We start from the raw sequence: 21,587 nt of genomic DNA on the forward strand, positions 1-21,587 counted from the left end.
GGTCAAAAACATGCAAATTCTCACCAGGATCCCAAGAAATGAAACACATATCCCAAGAAGACTCAACACAGGAAAGGGGAGATGTGATCTCTCTGATAGTACTTCATGTTTCCCTCAACAGTATATCCATTGTGGAACAAAGTTTGAAGATTAAAAAAAAAAAAAACCTAAAAATAGAACTATAGTATGATCTGGCCATCCCACTACTAAGTATTCATCTGAAGGAAAATAAATCAGTATATCAAAGGGTAGGTACATGTGCATGGTTATTGCAGCACTATTCACAATAGCAAAGACATGGAATCAACCTAAGTGTACATCAATGGACGAATGAGTAAAGAAAATATAGTATATATACATAATGGCCATAAGAAATGAAATCCTGTCATTTGCAGCCACATGGATGGAACGAGAGATCATTATGTTAAGTGAAATAAGCCAGGCACATGGAGATTAAAAAAAAAAAAAAAAAAAAAAAAAACTAAAAATAGAATTTTTTAGTTTTAGATGACTTCTGCAGGTCTTGGCAGCAGGCTCCAGATAACATCACATCCCTATAAATCAGCTCCGTCATGCAGATGTGATTTAGTAATTTATGCCCCAGAACAACAGGAGGTTGATTGACTTGGACTTCATAATGTAGGTAAATGAAGGCAACAGCCTTAGAGACTCTGACCTCCTTGTTGTGGGACAGAGGGACTATCCTGCTTACTACACCTTGCAAGGTATTAGCTTCCTGGCTTGAAGTTTGCATTCCAAGATGTGTCCCATTAAAGAGATGGGCAGGAGATGACAGGACTCAAACAGGCCTTCAGAGCCATGAAATGGTGGAGATAGAAGAGGTCACAGGGGTTATCAAGAAAAACAGTGAGTTAAACAGACACATGAATAGAAGAATGGTGAATGAAATAGGACAGGTATGTATGCACTAATGCAGTAAATTCCCAATGTCAAGGTTTGTGATATGCCACATGCTAGTGCCTTTTTTCCGTCTTTCCACTCATTCAACAGATATTGTGTGCTTAATGGGTACCAGGTTCCCACCAGTACTAAGCACTAGGGAAACAGTGGTGAACTTTTTTTTTTTTTTTTTTTTTTTTTTTTTTTTTTTTTTGAGACAGGGTCTCTCTCTGTCGCCCAAGCTAGAGTGCAGTGGTACAATCATGGCTCATGGCAGTCTCAACCTCCCAGGCTCAAGCGATCCTCCCGCATCAACCTCCCAAGTAGCTGGAACTACAGGTGTGCATCACCATGTGTGGCTAATTTTTAAATTTTTCTTGTAGAGACAGTGTCTCTCTATGCTGCCCTGGCTGGTCTCAAACTCCTGGACTCAAGTGATTCTCCTGCCTTGGCCTCCCAAAGCACTGGGTTTATAGGCATGAGCCACCATGTTTATCCAACATTTCTCTTTTTTTTTGAGACAGGGTCTCGGTCTGTTGCCCAGGTTGGAGTGCAGTGGCATGGTCATGGCTCACTGCAGCCTTGACTTCCTAGGCTCTAGCGTTCTTCGAATCTCAGCGCCCCAAGTAGCTGGGACTACAGGCACATGCCACCACGCCCGGCTAATTTTTGCATTTTTGTAGAGACAGGGTTTTGCCATGTTGCCCAGGCTAGTTTCAAACTCCTAGACTCAAGTGATCCTCCTGCCTTGACCTCCCAGAATGTGGGGATTACAAGTGTGAGCCACTGCGCCTAACTGACATTTCTTCACATCGCTTACAGTCTAGAGTTTACAGTTTAGTTAATAAACAAAATTACAACTGCTACCCATAAAAAAGAAAAAAAAAAAAAAAACACATGTCAAATAGTTGGAGAAGGGAAGAGTTTAATACATTTATTGATATTCCGAACAACTGAGAATTATCATAGATATAATAAAAGGGTTCTCAATTTATCAATAAGTAGACTTACCTTAAGTACTTTACTTTTATATACATGAGCAAACCAAAATAACAATCTTATTTATTCAGAAAATGTTTATTGAGCACCAGCTATATGCTAGTCACAAAGTGACTGACAAAAGTCCTCTCCTGGGCAGGGCGTGGTGGCTCACGCCTGTAATCCCAGCACTTTGGGAGGCCGAGGCGGGTGCATCACTTGAGGTCAGGTCAGGAGTTCAAGACCAGCCTCGCCAATATAGTGAAACCCCATCTCTACTAAAAATACAAAAATTACCCAGGCATGGTGGCACAAGCCTGTAGTCCCAGCTACTTAGGAAGCTGGGGCAAGAGAATGGCATGAACCCAGGAGGCAGAGGTTGCAGTGAGCTGAGATCGCACCATGGCACTCCAGCCCAGGCAACAGAGTGAGACTGTGTCCCAAAAAAAAAAAAAAAAAAATCCTGTCCTTAAAGAGCTCATAATCTAAATAAAAAGATGAAAAAAAACTAACAAAGAGCTTCAATATGGGTGACAAAGTCTTTAACAAAGGATGGAAAAATTTTGAGAGAATGGGGTGGGGCAGGTTATCACCTTATTAGGGGTGGGAGGAGGGCAGTACTTGGGACTTGGAGCTCAGCCTTGAAGGGCGAGTGAGGTGATGCCAGGCAGGAAGGAGCTGAGGAGTCCCTTTCAGATGGAGGGAACAGCATGTACATTCCTAACTGAAAATAGTGCCTGCTGGGTGGGCAGGGAGTGCATCTGGGCAGCAGCCAAAGAGAAGCCTAGAAAGGGAGACAGAAGCCACACCCTGAAGGACTCCGTCTGCCCTGACAGTGTGGCTGGACTTGATCTTGTGGGCAATGGAAGGCCACCGCTGTGTCTTGACCAACAACATGATTAGATCTACAGGTTGGAAACGTGGTTCTGGCTGATGTAACATGTACTTCCTCCTCACCTGGAGGAAATGGCCCAGGTGAGCAATGTTGGTGCGGTGGCAGAAGGAAAAGCAACTTCATTTTTTCTTTCAACTTTGATTCCAATGAAAGAAACATATTTAAAAAGAGTTCATCCATCATGACTCAGTCTGATCTCTTCATAAACACCAAATCCTACAATCATATTACAAGAGGAATAAAATTGCTTGACCTAGTAATTTCTTGTTTTGAGACAGAGTCTTGCTCTGTTGCCCAGGCTGGAGTACAGTGGCTCACTGCAGCCTCAACCTCCTGGGCTCAAGCAATTCTCCTACTTCAGCCTCCTGTGTAGCTGGGACCACAGGCACACAAGCCACCATACCTAGCTAATGTTTTAATTTTTTTTGTAGAGACAAGGTCTCACTATTTTGCCGAGGCTGGTTTTGAACTCCTGTGCTCAAGTAATCTGCCTACCTTGGCCTCCCAAAGTGCAGGATTACAAGTATGAGCCACAGCCCCTGGCTGATCTAGTGATTTCATTAAGGAATTCCCAAGAAACCAATCTAGATGAGAGAAAATAATTTTTCTCAAAGATGTTTTAACTATGCTACTTAAAATAGCCAACAAATGAAAATAATCCAAACATCTAAAAATAAAGGATAGTTAAGCCAAACGTCATCTATCAACGTGACTAAATACTACATAAACATTAAAGTAACTACAGCCATGCATGGGAATGTGTATGGGAGCAAACGCAGACTCCAAAACATGATATGCACAACAGCTACAAGCTTAAGTACCTACCATGTGCCAGGCCCAATCTAGGTTCTGGGGACACCGAAATACACCAGACAAGGCCCCTGTCTTCTGAACTCACAGTCCACTAGGAAAGCTGGACTCACACAATTGTAACAAGAACAAAGCATGGCACAAAGAGAGCCCAGTGGAGGAGTTGCCCAACTTAGAGCCAACACACAAACACAACACAAATGTGAATGTTCAAGTCTGCAGCAGAATCACTCATCAGTTAAAAATTTTGATGACCCCAAACACATACTTGTTAATTCTGTTGGCCGGGTGTGGTGACTCACACTATAATCCCAGCACTTTTGGAGGCTGAGGCAGGCAGATCACCTGAGGTCAGGAGTTCAAGGCCAGCCTGGCCAACATGGTGAAACCACGTCTCTACTCAAAATAAAAAAAAATCAGCCAGTCATGGTGGCACATGCGCAGCTACTCAGGAGGCTGAGACACAAGAATCGCTTGAACCTGGGAGGCAGAGGTTGCAGTGATCCGAGATCATGCCACTGCACTCCAGCCTGGGCAACAGAGTGAGATTCTGTCTCCAAAAAACAAAAATTGTTAGATTATCCTGGACATGTAAAACTTAAGATGAGGAATACTCAAATCCCCAAGAATATTGCATGGAGCTTTTTAAGAGTCCTTGGATGCTAGTTTGAGAAACAAAGATCTAATAGCAGGAAGGTGCCTGTATTAGTCCATTTTCACACTGCTATAAAGATACTACCTGAGACTGGGTAATTTATAAACAAAAGAGGTTTCATTGGCTCAGTTCTGCATGGCTGGGGAGGCCTCAGGAAACTCAGAATCGTGGTGGAAGGCAAAGACGAAACAAGGCACATCTTACATGGCAGCAGGAGAGAGGTGGGGAACTGTCAAACGCTTTTAAACCATCCATTCTTCTGAGAACTCACTGTCACAAGAACATCATGGGAAAAGCCACCGGGGATTACAATTCGAGATGAGATTTTTGTGGGGACACAACACCAAACCAAATTAGCTCCAGTGGACAGGAATGAAGACAAAGGCCCCACAGCATCTGGCTCCTGATTAGGGTCAAGAGGGAGGAAGAGTCAGAGATGATGTCAAAGTTTGAAGCCGCTGCATCTGGAAAAATGGCAACAGGGCTCCCTGAAATAAGAAACCTAAAAGAAAAGATCAGGTTTGAGAGTAAGAATAAGTTCCATTTTTCATATATTGAGTTTAAGAAACATTAAAGAGTAGGAAAGTGATGGTATTCAGGAATTTGCTGAAAATTATCTCTGGAGACTTGGAGACACAGGGTAGAGACCCAGCACCCAAAGTCATCTTCCAGGCTGGGCGTGGTAGCTCACACCTGCAAACCCAGCACTTTGGGAGGCAACACAGGAGGATCACTTGAGGTCAGGAGTTCAAGACCAGCCTGGCCAACATGGTGAAACCCCGTCTCTACTAAAAATACAAAAACATTAGCCAGGTGTGGTGGTGTGTGCCTATAGTCCCAGCTATTTGGGAGGCTGAGGCTGGAGAACTGCTTGAACCCGGGAAGTGGAGGCTGTAATGAGCCGAGATCGTGCCACTGCACTCCAGTCTGGGTGACAGAGCAAGACTCCATTTCAAAAAAAAAACAAAGTCATCTTCCAGAGATAGCTGAAGCTTGAAATGGATACTGCACAACAGGTACGAACACATCCAACTGCATTACTATATGTACGAGATACTCCCCTGTTAGTCCCTCACATATTTGTTAGGCATCTACTTACTTTCAAAGGATTGTCTCCATAAAATTAATAAAAACAGGGACATAGTATAAAGGATCAGAGTGAATACATTGATCTCATATTTTTTCCATGGGAAAAATTCTCTACTTTTATAATGAATACAGTTTGAAACATGATTTGATTTTTTAAAGGATTAATATTAAAGTTGATTTTTTCTACAGTGATTTATTTCATGATCATCTTCCTTCTAGCCTGTGAACTTCCAAGATAAGGACTGTGGAACTATGCCTTATTTAAATTGCTAACAAGGTACCTGGAAAATAGTAAATACTTAATATTTGTGGTAGGAGTTTTGCAAACAGAAGAATACTTTGTTGTGGCTCTCAAACATCAGGAAGTTGCAGAGTACTATATGAGAGCATTTGTGTGTATGTACATACTACTGAATTCTACCGTGGTAAACAATCTGGGCTTCCAGTGTGGAGGTGGATGCTTTCATTCATTTGAAATCTACAATTACTCACATGTAAATTAGCAGCAATGCAGAAAATGTGAGACATTCAGAACTAGTTTATCTTTTTAGAACTACTGAGATTCTTTTTGTGTTTGTGATCTATATGTGCCAACACTACAACTGTGTTATTTCCAGAAATAACTCAAAAAGACATTTTCAATGATGAGTTTTGAGTAGCGAAACTGGAAAGGATATTGTCAATCTGTTGTACATTGATGATGTGCACAATCTAGGCTTTCTTTCACAAATAGGCTTCAATGCACAGAAGAAGGTGAAAACAACACCATAAATCTCGGGGCTGCAGAGGGAGAACTGAAGTGGGAGAAAACGCAATTTGAGTTCATTCACCGGGTTGGGCAATGAAACACCAGCTCTCACTCTACTTCTACTTGCTGAAACAGATGTCCCCAAGAAGCTAAAGGGAAGACACTCTGTACCCTTCCTGAACATCTTTCTTCCTATACCTTTATTGTTCATGAAGACAAATGGTATGAAATTTTAGTGAAAAAGTCCAAGCTAGGGTTGAGGAAAGTATTTGGTTTACTTAAATCCATTGCTGAGATTTATGGAACATATCAGAGCTTCCCAAAGCCTAAAACATTTAGACTTCTAGGTCCTATGATAGAAATTCTGATTCTGTAAGTCTGGGGTGAGCCTGGGAATTTGTATTTCCTGAAAGCCCCACTCACTCCCACAACTGATTCTAATAACCAGCCCAGTTTGTGAACCATGAACGAGAGACTACACTCCGACTTGGCAAACATCAACTGTCTCACTTGATCCTGACAAGTCAAGTGCATGTCAATCATCTCTATTTCACAGATGTGGAAAATAAGTCACAAGCCTGTATGTGTCAGTTTGGATGTCATAGTGCAATGCTGCCTCCATTACACCATTATTTGAGCACCAAATTTCTGAGCACAGGTGAACTCTAATCTGATCTTGGGTCTCATCTCAGACTATTCATGCAACCAACCAACTAATAACTGTGGTGTGCCTGAACAGTTCTTGCACCTGTCCATATTTCAGAGAGACCTCTGCATCCCAAATAACCACTATTCACTATATAAGCACTAAAAAAATCCATTCAAATAGAACCTCAATAAATTTGTAGTAGAGCACACAGCTTGTAATACTCAACTAATCTCATTTTATAACCAGTAATGAGAAATTATCTGAAAATGAATAAAGAAAACAAATAGATGTTTCCAAACCCACTTCTGTAAACAATATCCTTGCCCTCACTACTTCTGTAACACTCTGCTGAATGCTAATTGCTTTATTTTAATTTTAATGCAGAACACTATATTTCTGATTAATGTAACTTAACAGCATCCCAAAGAATAGAAATGAGATCCCATGTCATCAAGAAAGGGTGCCATGAGCATCAAGTAGAGGTGTGTGAGGGAGAGAGAGAGAGGAGGCAGCAAGCGATGAAGGCAGAAGACCGAAATGTGCTGGTTTCAGTTGGGTTTCTGGTTTTCTATCCATGTCACTCTGCATAACCTACTGAATATGTAGACGGGCTTTGGCAGAAAAGGATGGCTCACATACTGGAAAACAAATTGCAAGCACACCTGAAACACATTAGAGGCATCTCTAATGCTTTAGGGCAGAGGGTGGCAAATTACAATCCACTGGCCAAATCCAGCCATGACCTGTTTTAGAATGATCCACAAGCTAAGGATGGTTTTTACATGTTTAAATGATTGAAAAAAATCAGAATAATAGTTTTATGACACGTGAAAATGATATGAAATCCAGATTTCAGTGTCCATAAGTAAAGTTTTACTGGAACACAACCACATTCATTCATTTCACGTGTTGTCTACAGTTGCTTTCACATTTTAAGGCAGAGTTAAGTCATTGCAATAAGAGACGCTATGGCCCACAAAGCCTCAGATATTTCCTATCTGCCTCTTCACAGAAAAAGTTTGTCAACTCCCATTTTAGAGCAAAGGAGGGGAGTTAGGTTGCTTCCTGAAAACTGACTCTGATCTAGCCTTAGTTTGCTGAATATGAAATAAAATACTGAACTTAGAATCATCTGAAATACATTTCCTTTGATATTGACCTGTTATACCATGATCTAGTTATCCCTGCCTGAGTGTCCCAATATTGAATCGAGACTATTCCTGTGGCTTCTTAGCCCAAAAACAGGGGCGGGGAAGGGCTTCTGCACATTCAACTCCATTATTGGAATGATGAATGCATAAAGAGAGGAGCCCAGCATACTAACCTAGCAGAGCCCTCTGCACAGGCTGCGTTTGAGCCTTCCTTTTAGCAAAGGAAATAGGTAGCTTTACCCTGTCAGCAACTCTCTCGAGCACTGTTGTCACTTTCCCAGCACTGATATTCAAAAATCAGAACCGTGGACTGGGCACAGTGGCTCACGCCTGTAATCCCAGCACTTTGGGAGGCTGAGGTGGGTGGATCACAAAGTCAGGAGTTCAAGACCAGCCTGACCAACATGGTGAAACCCTGTGTCTACTAAAAATACAAAAATTAGCCGAGTGTGGTGGTACACGCCTGTAATCCTAGCTGCTCAGGAGACTGAGGCAGGAGAATTGCTTGAACCCAGGAAGCAGAGGTTGCAGTGAGCCGAGATCGTACCACTGCACTCCAACCTGGGCGACGGAGCGAGATTCCATCTAAAAAAAAAAAAGAGAGAGAGAGAACTGCGGCATGTACAGCATAATTCAGAGTTGAAGAGCAGGAGCCACTCTCCTCCCTTCCGCTGACGGCAGGAGGGAAGCCTATCAGAGCCCAAACAGTTCTGGTCTATTAGCAGCAGCCTAATTTTTGCCATCTCCGAAGGCAACACAAATTATAAAGCATTTGCTACTGTTGTACCAGTCAGCTAATTCAATTGTCAGAACATTTCAAACCCCATAATGTGGATGGGAAAGAGAGGGAGAGAGAGCCTTGCTCTTATGAATTGCCTGTTGGACTATTCCATGTCACAGCTTGCTTGGGGCTGAGAATAAGAACATATTCTCTGTCAGGAAATTAACATTTGTAAATACCCCGGAAAGCTAAATAATAAGCATAATGGTTTAGAATCAAAGTAACCAAAGTGGTTCATTATTAACGTTGCAAGTAAATATTTTAATTTGTGGCTTTACTACACACATTGATTATTGGGTCAACTGTTACAGTATTTTACTCATCTTTCAAACTACACATAATTCAGTCCTCTTTGCCAGTGTTTTACCTAAATCCTCTGTGAATGACACTTTCTAATTTCATACTATAACTAGTCCTTAGATTCCAAGATAATAAAGGCACCCTTCTACTCAAAAGCTCCATAGGCTTATTTTCCTCTTACAAACTAAAATATGCTTTAATGAGCCGTTACACTCATTTGAATTCCAGCTCTGCCAGGATACTAGCTGGATGTGTGTGGATCCAAAACCTCATTTCCCTGAGCCCCGGTCTCTACCTGAGAAAATGGGATTAATGCCACTACTTCAAGTGGTGTTTTTTGACTCAGTAAATTTACTTTAAAAACCATTAAATTATATATTTAAAACAGGTCAGTTTTACAATTTATAAATCATTCCTCAAGAAAGTCGTTAAAATTTTCAATTAAAAAGCTGCTCGAGACCAGCCCGAGTTGCATAGCAAGACCCCATCTCTAAAGAAAAAAAATTTTAATTGTAGTTAAAAGAAGGCCAGGTGTGGTGGCTCACACCTGTAATCTCAGCCCTTTGAGAAGCTGAGGCAGGAAGATCACTAGAGGCCAGGAGTTTCAGACCAACCTGGGCAATAAAACAAGACCCCAACTTGACAAAAAATAAAAATTAATAATGTAATTAAAAGTAAAAATAAAAAGAGGCAGCCATGAACAATAAACTATCAGTAAATAAAGCAAGACAGAACTGTCTGCAGAATAAACAGTGCATTTGTAAGATACAGGAAAACATGCTATTTGAGCAGAAAAGACCAGGAGAAAGTTGGAGTAGCCAGATCATGCTTGAGGAAAAAACATGGGACTTCAAAGAATGTGTTCAGATGTCATGTCCTGTTTAAAATTAAATTCCCCTGACCCCACAACTCCTCTCTCCTGTCTGGAAAAGTTAATCACCGTTTTTTCTAGGCTGTATTTTAGATATGCTTTTGCTAATGCAGTCATCACACTGCATGGGAACTTTTTGTTTAAAAGTCTGATCCTCAGTAAACTAAGTTCTTAGGGCTCAGGGGCCATGTATAACTCAGCCCAAGAATGTTAGATAAATGAATGAATAAATGTTGCTTACTGCAACAAGGAAAAAGATGGTTTTGAAGAGTCAGTGGAATATACATATGTATATGCAAAATGTGTGTATGTATTAGCACAATGCCTTGCACATAGCAATCGTTGATTTTTTTATTATTACTAATAAAACATGCCAAGAACTGCACTACAGTTCAAGTCAATTTTGAAGCAAGTCTAGTCTAATAACAACAACAACATGTTCGAATGCATGGAAAATAAGTAGACCTCATTTTAGATGACCCCCTGCCCTATTACTAAGGTATAAAGGCCTGGATATGGGCTAGACTTCAAAAGCCTCACAGAACCGTCTACAATTTGAGCTCGGAATCCTCCACATCACTGTGAGCGGCGTTCTACCCTCACCAAACCCTGTGCTTGCAGGCGTGTTGCCATTTGAGTAGCAGGTGATGGGCTTTCTGAGGATTCATTCTTCAAGATTTTGGTCAGAATAACAGAGGAACCAGATAAATTCCTGAACATACAACCTACCAAGTTTGAACCAAAAAGAAACAGAAAACCTGAACAGACCAATAATGATTAACAAAACTGAATCAGTAATAAAAAAATCTCCCAGGCCGGGCGTGGTGGCTCACGCCTGTAATCCCAGCACTTTGGGAGGCTGAGGTGGGCGGATCACGAGGTCAGGAGATCGAGACCACCCTGGCTAACACGGTGAAACCCTGTCTCTATTAAAAATACAAAAAATTAGCCGGGCATGGTGGTGAGCGCCTGTAGTCCCAGCTACTTGGGAGGCTGAGGCAAGAGAATGGCATGAACCCGGGAGGCAGAGCTTAAAGTGAGCCAGGATTGCGCCACTGCACTCCAGCCTGGGCAACAGAGAGAGACTGTCTCAAAAATAAATAAATAAATAAATAACTCCCAAAAAAGAGAAGCCCAGGACCAGATGACTGTCTTGTGGAATTCTACAAGACTTATAAAGAAGAACAATACTAATTCTTCTCAAAGTATTCCAAAAAATTAAAGAGGAGAAAATTCTTCCTAATCCATTCTATGAGGCCAGCATCATCCTGATACCACAACCAGACAAGGACACAGCAAAAAAAAAAACAAAACAAAACAAACAAAAAAAAACAAAATAGAACTACAGGTCGGGTGTGGTGGCTCATGCCTGTAATCCCAGCACTTTGGGAGGCCAAGACAGGTGGATCACCTGAGGTCAGGAATTCAAGACCAGCCTGGCCAACATGGTGAAACCCTATCTCTACTAAAAATACAAAAAATTAGCCAGGCATGGTGGCGGGCACCTGTAATCCCAGCTACTCAGGAGACTGAGGCAGAATTGCTTGAATCCAGGAGGCAGGGGTTGGAGTGAGCACAGATCGTGCCATTGCACTCCAGCCTGGGCAACAAGAGCGAAACTGTCTCAAAAAAAAAAAAAAAAAAATTAATTAAATAAATAAAACTATAGGCAATTGTCACTAATGAATATAAATATAAACATCTCTCAACAAAATACTAGCAAACTGAATCCAACACACATCAAAGGGATTTATCTCGGGGATGCAAGGATGGTTCAACATACACAAATCAATAAATACATCAATAGAATAAAGGACAAAAACCATGATTATCTCAACAGATACAGAAAAAGCATTTCATAAAATTCAACCTCTCTTTATGACAAAAACTCTCAAGAAATTAGGCACAGAAGGCACATACCCTCAACATAATAAAAGCCATAGATGACAAGCCCTCAGCTACAATCATACTGGGAGGCTTTTATTAATCCCTCAGACTAGATTAGGAACACCCACTACAGTCCCCCAGTAATTGATCCTTCCTTTGCAACCGTATTTGCCACAATTCATGGTGTTGCTCTCTGAGCAGTCTCTTCTCAGAGCCTGCAAAGTCTGCAAGATCAGAGCCATACAGAGCTTGCTTACCCACAATGGATTCCTAGCACATAGGAGGAAGTCAATGTTAAAATATGTGTTTGATGAGTGTTACCACATTATATTTAGTCTATATGCCAACACCTATGAAACAGCTTCAATTCTTTCCTTCAGCTTGAAGATATGTACAATTCTAAACTCAGAAAGTTACATATCATCTGCAGTATTCTTATTTTATTCTCCTGATGCTTTGGTGAATGCTGTCTCTACCACCAGAGCAGTTGATCAAAAGAAGCAAGAGGTGGCAAGACTCGAAACTAACCAGCTTGATTTTCAAAGCTTTATTTTTTTAAGCCCCATGTATTTTTCAACAGTGTCTCACCTCAGTTACAAGGGAGGCACGATGCCCGAAATCTTGCCAGAAGTAAAATGATTAAAGTAGAAAGGCTTTTGGCAAAAGAATTGAAAGTTTCTATTTTGTGTGTAAGGTGGGATTTTCAGCCTAAATCACAGCTGGGTGTACTCAGCCACTGCCAGGGACAGAGGCTGTGTGTGAGTTTACCAGCAGTTTATTTAGAGCAGACGCTCTCAATTTTAAACTCCCAACCTTCCATCCCATCTTTTTTTTTTTTCCCCATAAATATAAGAGCACAGATTCTGGTGCCAGAATGCCTCATTTAAAATCCTGCTACATCATTTATTGGCCATGGTATGTTGGGAAAATTACTTAGCATTCAGCATCTAGCTTCCTCACTTGAAAATGGGAATAAAATAGTACCTATTTCATAGGTTTGTTGTGAGGATTAGATGAGTTAATTACATGAAAGGTGCTTAGAGTAAGGGCTGAGTAAATACTAGCTATCCTTATTACTAAACATAGCTAGGGGCATAGGAATACGTGTGGAGGAGAAGGGATGTGAAACAGAACAGAGAAGACAGCGAAAGTAATCTGCTGTGTAATGATGAGAATGAAGTACTTTCCACAGATTACCACAGACCTCAGGAAAACTTTTCAGTGCAGGTTAACCCGTCCAAGCCACATAGCCAGTAAACAGCTGTGCTGGACTTGAACCCAAACAGTTTGTCTCCAGAGATCCCATCCTGAACCACCAAGAAACACTGTCTCCCATCATCACATCTTCTCCTTTAGGGAAAGGAATTCCTGGGTTGCGAAGTGAAGCAAAAGGATGTGAAGAATGAAAAGAAAGAATGGACAAACAAAAGAAGGCCGGATTCATCTGTTTTTTCCATTTATAAGAGGTTTCCCTTTATCATCCCTTCACAGTCATAAAAGAGCCCGCTGTCTCTGCGGACACTTGGCTTTGATTTCAGTAGGCCAAGTTGAAATCAAAATCACTATGAAAGAATTCAAAAGACTGACAGATCCTTTTCAACCCAGCAAGATCCAAATGTGAAATAGAAATGATGGACATGAAGTACAAAGGGTAGGCAGGAGAACAGTGGATGGGGTCATTAGGGACACAGGAATCTCACCTATGTCTAGGGTGGCAAAACTAGCAGGGGTGTTCTAGAGTCAGAAAGACAAAGGATTCAAATCCTGGTTTGGCTCTGTACTATCAGAAAAATGACTTAACCAATCCAAGGATCATTTTCTTCATCTGTAAAATGGGGATAAGAACATCTGCCTCTCCATGGATAAACCACTTTGATACAGTTCTAGGAAGAAACTGGGAGACAGGCACTCACACTGGTAGATGTGTAAACTGCTTCAATTTCTATGGATGCAGTCTGGTAATACTGCTCTTTTTTCAAACTTAACAAACTTATATACCACTTAAAAAGTGCCAGGCACTACACTAGGCACTTTACAAATAGTATTTGATTCTTGAGGCACATTGTAAAAATGGTGGCAGGGATTCCCTTCACTGTATCCCTGCATCCCTGACCTTGGAGAGTCCCCTCCCACACAGATTCTGAGCTTGACTCTTGCTTTGGTCAATGGAACAGCAGCAAATGTGACACAAGCAGAGGCTTGAAAAGTGCTTGAGCTCTGCCCTCCTGTGCTACTCTATGGAACTCTGAGACCGCCATGTGAAGAAGTCTGAGCTAGGCTACTGAAGCATGAAAGATTGCATGCTGTCCCAAATGAGTCCCCGATGACCAACACATCTGTCAAGCACCAGACATGTGAGTGAGGCCATCCTAGACTGTCCGGCCTCCAGCAGATCTACAAGCTGACCACAGAAGCAGAACCAGAAGAGTCACTCAACCAACCCACAGATTTGTGAGCCAAGTAAAACGGTTATTTTGTTAAGCCATGATGATTTGGGGTGATTTGTTGTACAACACAAACTGATAGAATCCTTGTTAACAATCCTATTAGGTAGTTACCATTATTATCCCTATTTTGCAAATAAAGCAACTGAGGCAAAGAGGGGTTAAGTGACTTTCACGACATATAAATGGCAGAGCCAAGACTCAACTCCAAGCAATCTGTCTACAGGTCTGTGCTCCTAACTCCTACACTATGTTGCTTTACCTACTGAAAATACAAGTATTCACATCACTTGACCCAGAAATTCCACTGCAATTTATCATGCAAATATGCTTGCACACATGCAAAATCAAGAATATATAAGATTATTCACTGCAACATTGTTGATAACAGCAAAATACCAGAAAAAAAATTCTAGTGCAGGCATACCTCGGTTTAGTGTACTTCCCTTTATTGAACGTCACAGATACTGTCTCTTTTACTAATTGAAGGCTTGTGGCAACCCTGTGTCCAGCAAGTCTATCTGTACCATTTTCCAACAGTATACGCTCATTGCACGTCTTTGGGACACATTTTAGTAATTCTCTCAATATTTCAACCTTTTTTATTATTACTGTATCTGTTAAGGTGATTTGTGACCACTGGTCTTTAATGATACTGTTGTGATTGTTTCGGGGCACCGCGAACCGTACCCACATAAAATGGTAAACTTACTGTATAAATGTTGAGCATATCCTGACAGTTCTACCCACCAACTCTTCCTCTCTCCCTCTTTCCTTGGGCTTCTCTATTCTGAGACACAACGATATTGAAATCAGGTCAATTAATAACCTTACGATGGCCTCTGAGTATTAAAGCAAATGGAAGAGTTGTCCACCTCCCACTTTAAATCAAAAGCTAGAAATGATTAAGCTTAGCGAGGAAGGCATACTGAAAGCCGAGATAGGCCAAAAGCCAGGCTTGCTGCACTGAATGGTCAGCCAAGTAGTAAATGCAAAGGAAAAGTTCTTGAAGGAAATTAAAAGTGCTACTCCAGTGAACACATGAATAATAAGAAAGCAAAACAGCCTTATCACTGAAGGGGAGAAAGTTTTAGCAGTCTAGATAGATCAAACCAGTCATAATTCCCTAAGCCAAAACCTAATCCAGGGCAAGGTGCTAACTCTCTTTAATTCTATGAAGGCTGAAAGAGGAGAGGAAGCTGCAGAATAAAAGTTTGAAGCTGGCATAGGCTGGTTCATGAGATTTAAGGAATGAAGCTGTCTCTGTAACATAAAAGTGCAGGGGGAGGCAGCAAGTGCTGATGGAGAAGCTATAGCAAGTTATCCGGAAGATGTAGCTAAGATCAATCATGAAGATGACTACACTGAATAACAGATTTTCAGTGTAGACCAAACAGCCTTATATTGGAAGAAGATGTCAACCAGGACTTACATAGCTAGAGATGAGAAGTCAATGCCTGGCTTCATAGCTTCAAAAGACAGGTTGACTCTCCTGTTAGGGACAAATATAGCTGGTGACATTAAGTTGAAGCCAATGCTCATTTACCATTCTGAAAATCCTTGGGCTCTTAAGAATTATGCTAAATCGACTTTGCCTGTGTTCTATAAACAGAACCACAAAGCCTGGATGATAGCACATCTGTTTACATCATGGCTTACTGAATATTTTAAGCCCACTGTTGAGACCTACTGCTCAGAAAAAAAAATAAAAAGATTCTTTCAAAGTATTAATGCACATTGACAATGAACTTAGTCACCCAATATCTCTGATGGAAATATCCAAGGAGATTGATGTTGTTTTTGTGCCTGCTAATACAACATCCATTCTTCAGGCCATGGGTCAAGAAGCAATTTCAACTTTCAAGTCTTATGACGTAAGAATACATTTTGTAATGTTATGGCTGCCATAGTGATTCCCCTGATGGCAAAATAAATTGAAAACCTTCTGGAATGGATTCACCATTTTTACATGCCATTAACAACATTCTTAATATGAACATTTACGATATCAACGTTAACAGGAGTCTGGAAGATGGGTCCAACTCTTATGAATGACTTTGAGAGGTTCAAGACTTCAGTGGAGGAACGAACTGCACTGGAAACAGCAAAAGAACCAGAATTAGAAGTGGAGCCTGAAGATGCGACTGAATTGCTGCAATCTCATAAAATTTGAATGGATGAGGCTTCTAATGAATGAGTAAAGAAGTGGTTTCTTGAGATGAAACCAGTCCTGGTGAAGATGCTGCCACATTGTTGAAATAACAACAAAGAATTAGAATTAGAATAACGTTAGTTGACAACACAGGCAGGATTTGAGAGCACTGACTCCAATTTTGAAAGAAGTTCTACTATAGGGAAAATGCTATCAAACAACATCACATGCTACAGAGAAATCTTTCATGAAAGGAAGAGTCAATCAATGCAGCAAATTTCATTGTTGTTTTATTTTAAGAAATTGCCACAGTCACCCCAACCTTCAGCAACCACCCCGCTCTAGTCAGTCAGTAGCCTTCAACACTGAGGCAAGACCCTCCAACAGCAATAAGATTATGACTCACTGAAAGCTCAGACAATTGTTGGCATTTTTTAGCAATAAAGTATTTTTATTTAAAATATATACACTGTGCTTTTTTAAACAATGCAATTACATACTTAATAGACTACAGTGTAGTGTGAACATAACTTTTATATGCACTATGAAACTAAAAAATTGTTTGATTCACTTTATTTAGATACTCACTTTATTGCGATGGTCTGGAATCAAGCCTGCAACATCTTCGAGTTATGCCTGTCTATTGACATAAAGGTTTCCCATTTACAGCTATAAAGAGAACTTAGCGCTGGGTGCAGAGGACCCACACCTGTAATCCTAGCACTTGGGGAGGCGAATATGGGAGGATTCCTTGAGCCAAGGAGAGTTCAAGACCAATCTGGGCAACAGAGTGAGACCCCTATCTCTACAAATAAAAAAAATTAGCCAGGTGTGATGGCGCATGCCTGGAGTACCAGCTACTCTGGAGGCAGAGGTGGAAGGATCACTTGAGCACAGAAGGTTAAGTCTGCAGTGAGGTAGGATTGCGCCACTGCACTGCAGCCTGGGAAACATAGCAAGACTCTGTCTCAAAAAAAAAAATAACATATAGATACATACACACACATATATAAATAAAGAGACCTTCATAAATCTATAAATACCAATCTTGTTGTATAAGAGAAAAAAGCGTGGTGAAGAAGAGTGTACTTATATGCTACCATTTGTGCTTTTAAAAACAAAAAGTATGAATATATAACTGCTTATATATGCATAGATTATTTCTAGAGGGATAGAAGAGATGAGTTAACATCAATTGCTTCTAGGAAGGGGAACTAGCTGGGCAACAGAATAGGAAGGCTCATTTTCATTGTAAACTTTTGATATCTTTTAAATTTTATACTATGTAAATGTATCACCTATTAATTTTTAACTTAAAAGGTTGTTATGAAAATGAAGGAAGACAGTAGATGCCTGGCTTAAAGAAAATAATCAGTAAATAGTAGCTACCAGCCTGGACAACATAATGAGATCTCATCGTTACAGAAAATAAAAAAATGAGGCAGGAGGATCACTTGAGCCCAGAAAGTGAGGCTGCAGTGAGCTGTGAGGGTGCCACCGCACTGCCACCTGGGTGAGAGAGCGAAACCCTGCCTCAAAAAAAAAAAAAAAAAAAAAAAAGTAGCTACCATTATAATTATTCTCCCACCACTGCTTTCTAACTTTTTCTAACACAAATAATTTTTTAAAGCAACCAATCCTCTGTAACTCCTGGCTTGCATGGAAAGAGCTCATTTTGGATTCAAAAATAATGAAGGAAATACGAAGGAGCTATGTGAAGAGGTGAAAGAAGACCCAACCATGGGGTTCTCTGGTGTTCAAAGTCCTGGGCAGCACAGTACACACCACATCAGCCTTTTGTCGGAGCCCATTTGGGCTACTACAATCAAAACCCATAGACTGGATGACTTTAAACGACAAAAATGTGTTTCTCACAGCTCTGGAGATTGGAAAGTCCAAGATCACGGCCCCAGCAGATTCAGTGTCTGGTGAGGGCCCAAGTTCTGGTTCCGAGATGGTGTCTTCTCACATTATGGAAGGGGCAAGGTAGCTCTCTGAGGCCTCCTTTATAAGCTTCTGCCCTTGTAACCTGATCACCTCCCAAAGACCCACCTTTTTTTTTTTTCTTTTTTTGAGACAGAGTTTCACTCTGATGCCCAGACTGGAGTGCAGTGGAGCGATCTCCGCGCACTGCAAGCTCCGCCTCCCAGGTTCACGCCATTCTCCTGCCTCAGGCTCCCGAGTAGCTGGGACTACAGGGGCCTGCCACCATGCCCAGCTAATTTTTTTGTATTTTTAGTAGAAACGGGGTTTCACCGTGTTAGCCAGGATGGTCTTGATCTCCTGACCTCGTGATCCGCCCGCCTCAGCCTCCCAGAGTGCTGGGATTACAGGCATGAGCCAGAGACCCATCTCTTAATACCATCACCTTGAGGGTAAGGATTTCAACATATGAACTGTGGGGACCACAAACATTCAGACCATAGCCTCTCTCTTCAGAGCAACCCAAATACTGGGCATCTTCTGTGCTCCTACTCTGTACATTCCCTATGCATCTTCTCTTTCATTCAAGGACACCAAATGAAAGTAATTACTTTTGATTCTAATAGTCTCTGCACACTCTCTATCTGCAGCTACTGATCTGCAACAGTTGAAGGGTTGCCACATGCATCTGCCAAACTGCCAAATTATATGCTTCTCCAGAACCAGACAGGGTCTGGGGCAGAAACAAAAAGTTTGTAGGCAACAGAGTGTAATGTCAAGAGCCAAGGCTTTGGAGTCCAGCAAACCTGGGCACAAATCCTGCTCTATTTTCTTCACAGCACTCATCACTATCTGAAATGACGAATTCGTACATTTGTTTACTACTTTATTATCCGACTTCTCAGTTTGAATGTGGTCTCCAAGAGAAAAAGGCTGTTGTATGTCATGTTCCTCACAGTATTCCTAGAGCTCAGAACAGCGCCTGCACACAGTAGGTGCTTAATACACACGTCTTATGGAGGTGGGGGCTGGGGATTTAAAATGCAGATTGACGAGCTCCAGTTTCAGAGATTCTGACTCATTAGGTTTGAAACACAGCCTAGGAATCTGCATCTGCAACAAGCATCCATCTCTTCCATCCTAAGGCAGGTGGCAGACAGATCACATGTTAAGATACTCTGGTCAATGCCCTCCATCTCCAAATCGTGATTCTCCCTCTAACACGCACGACTACGGATCCCATTCAGGCTCTTTTCTTTAATTACCCTGGGGCACTGACGGTAAAAGGAGGTTGCTGACCCCCGAATTTGGAGTTCAAACAAGTAACCTCACCACGGCCAGTTTCCATTTCTGCTGCATGCGAAACTAGCTGGCCAGTCTGGCTGGAATCCTGTTCTCCCCAGAAACACCTGAGCAGGTCTGGACTAGCTCCAAAAGTGTAAGCCAGGTAAATTTCCATGTCAGCTCACTGAGAACTTTCCAGGGGCAGCTGGGGCCAATTCACACTTGCTGTATACTCCCTCCAAAGACACCCCGCTCAACACACACACACAGGGAACACTTAATTCTGGTACCACCAGCAAAAAGAGGCCCGAGTTCCCTTGGAAGCGACCCAGCCACTGACAGGCAGAAATCTCTGAAAGGGCCACTCAGGTGACCAAAGCAATAGGCGCCTACGCACCTTATAAGTCAACCCCAAGTTCCAACCTAGAGTAATGCATGGACTCTGGTGGCAGAGTCTTACTCCGTTTTTGTTTTCTTGTTTTTTTTTTTTTTTGTTTGTTTGTTTGTTTTTGTTTTGTTTTGTTTTTTGTTCTGTTTTGGTTTTCTTCCATTTCTTCTCAGCCTTGCCTTTTCAGAAAACACCCCTCCATCCCTTCCTTGGCGCCTAAACTGTCTTCAGGGTGGCCTTAGGAGATCTGGGACAATGTGGATGGTACCTAATGGGACTTCCTTAAGTTTCCTCTACTGCTTTTCCACACTATTAACTGCCGAGATCTTGTATTTGATTAAAGCACCTTCCATTTCCAAAGTTAAAATACAAAACGGCACACCGGGTCTCATAACTTACAAAATCGCCAGCACCTTCGTGTTAATTAACTTCCCCAGACAAGTAAGACCGAGCTGCACTACGGCCTGCGCCCTCTCCGTGGCTGACAGTAAGCAGCACCAGTCCCCCGAGCTGTCCCTGGAGGTGGAAGAGCCCCTGCAGCTGAGCCTGTTTATTCTTCGTTTTTCCACAGGCGCCTTGGCTGGAGGGTGGGGGTGAGCGCGGGGCCCCCGACACCTGCCGGTAAAGCACCAGCCGCAGACCCCCAGGGCGCCCCAGGACAGGAGCTGCGCGCCGTCGGCGGGGGGTGCCTGGGGGAGACTCGCGCCTTCCAACTGCCAGAGTGCCGGCATCCTTCCTCTCCCCAACCCCAGCCCCGGCCTCGACATGTCGCCCACCTGGCCTGGACCTGGGGCTGGCTCCTTCTCTGGGGTGTGCGCCGAGGGAGCCCCACTGACGCCCAGCAGAGCTGTCCGGGCTTCCAAGGAAGGACCGGGGCGCTGGGCAGAAGGCAGCCGGGCGGGCATGAGGGGCGCCGGAGAAGTGGCTCGCTCGCAGGCGGGGGGCGGAGCCCCGGGGCAGCCCACCTCGCAGACGCCGGCCCAGGGCTCCGACGTGCCGGCGCAACCACGAAGAGTGCAGGCCCGGGACTCCTGCGGCGCCCCTTCCCCTCCCCAGTCCGCTACGGGCGCCCCCGCTCCCCGCCGACGTCCGGCCCCGCCGCGCCCTCACCCTTCCCGCGGCGAGGGCCCCGCCGCACGCTCCTGTCCCCGCGCCCCGGGGCGACGGCTCACTCACCCTCCGCATGGTGTCGGGGCCGTCCGGGCCGGACTCCGCGACTTGAGCGCGAGAAGGGCTGGGCGGGCGGCGACGCTGGGCAGACCCGGAGCTCCGCGCTGCCCCCGCCTGCACACGCCTGCGCCGCGGCCTCAGAGTCGACGGGGGCGGGGCGGGGGCGCGCTGGCCACGGGGTCCCCTGGGCTCTACCCGGGCTGCGGCGGCGGCGCGGAGCCGGCTAGGGGCGCCCTGAGCTCGCGGAGCCCCTGGGCCCCGGGGCCCTTCTGCCCCAGTCGCGGCGTCCCCGCCTCCTCGGGCCGCTTCGTCCCTCTACTCTTCCTCAAGTTCCCGCCCCACCGAGAGCAGAGCGGGTCTCCGATGCCTGTCCCGCAACCCCCAGAACTGAACTGGAGAAGCTTAGGGGTGAACGGTGGGCCCACCCTGCGGGGACCCCAAGTTTGCGGAGCAAGAGGGGATGGGCGGTGAGCGCAGATGGCAATTCTCACTCGCCTTAAAAGTACCACCTT

The 21,587-nt window shown here is 43.3% G+C and overlaps 1 protein-coding gene across 1 annotated transcript in view; it reads right to left on the reverse strand.

Annotated features, from left to right (window-relative positions):
• The window catches only part of TMCC3 (transmembrane and coiled-coil domain family 3), a 314,353-nt gene extending 293,160 nt beyond the window's left edge, over positions 1-21,193 (reverse strand). Inside the window, exon 1 of the mRNA XM_030939344.1 lies at positions 21,082-21,193. Within this exon, the coding sequence (XP_030795204.1) occupies positions 21,082-21,090 (9 nt within the window). The 5' untranslated portion in view covers positions 21,091-21,193. The remainder of the gene's footprint in view (positions 1-21,081) is intronic.
• Positions 21,194-21,587: the final 394 nt, after the last annotated feature.

The sequence above is a fragment of the Rhinopithecus roxellana genome, chromosome 10 (genome assembly GCF_007565055.1).
Source record: "Rhinopithecus roxellana isolate Shanxi Qingling chromosome 10, ASM756505v1, whole genome shotgun sequence".
Classification (NCBI taxonomy): domain Eukaryota; kingdom Metazoa; phylum Chordata; class Mammalia; order Primates; family Cercopithecidae; genus Rhinopithecus; species Rhinopithecus roxellana.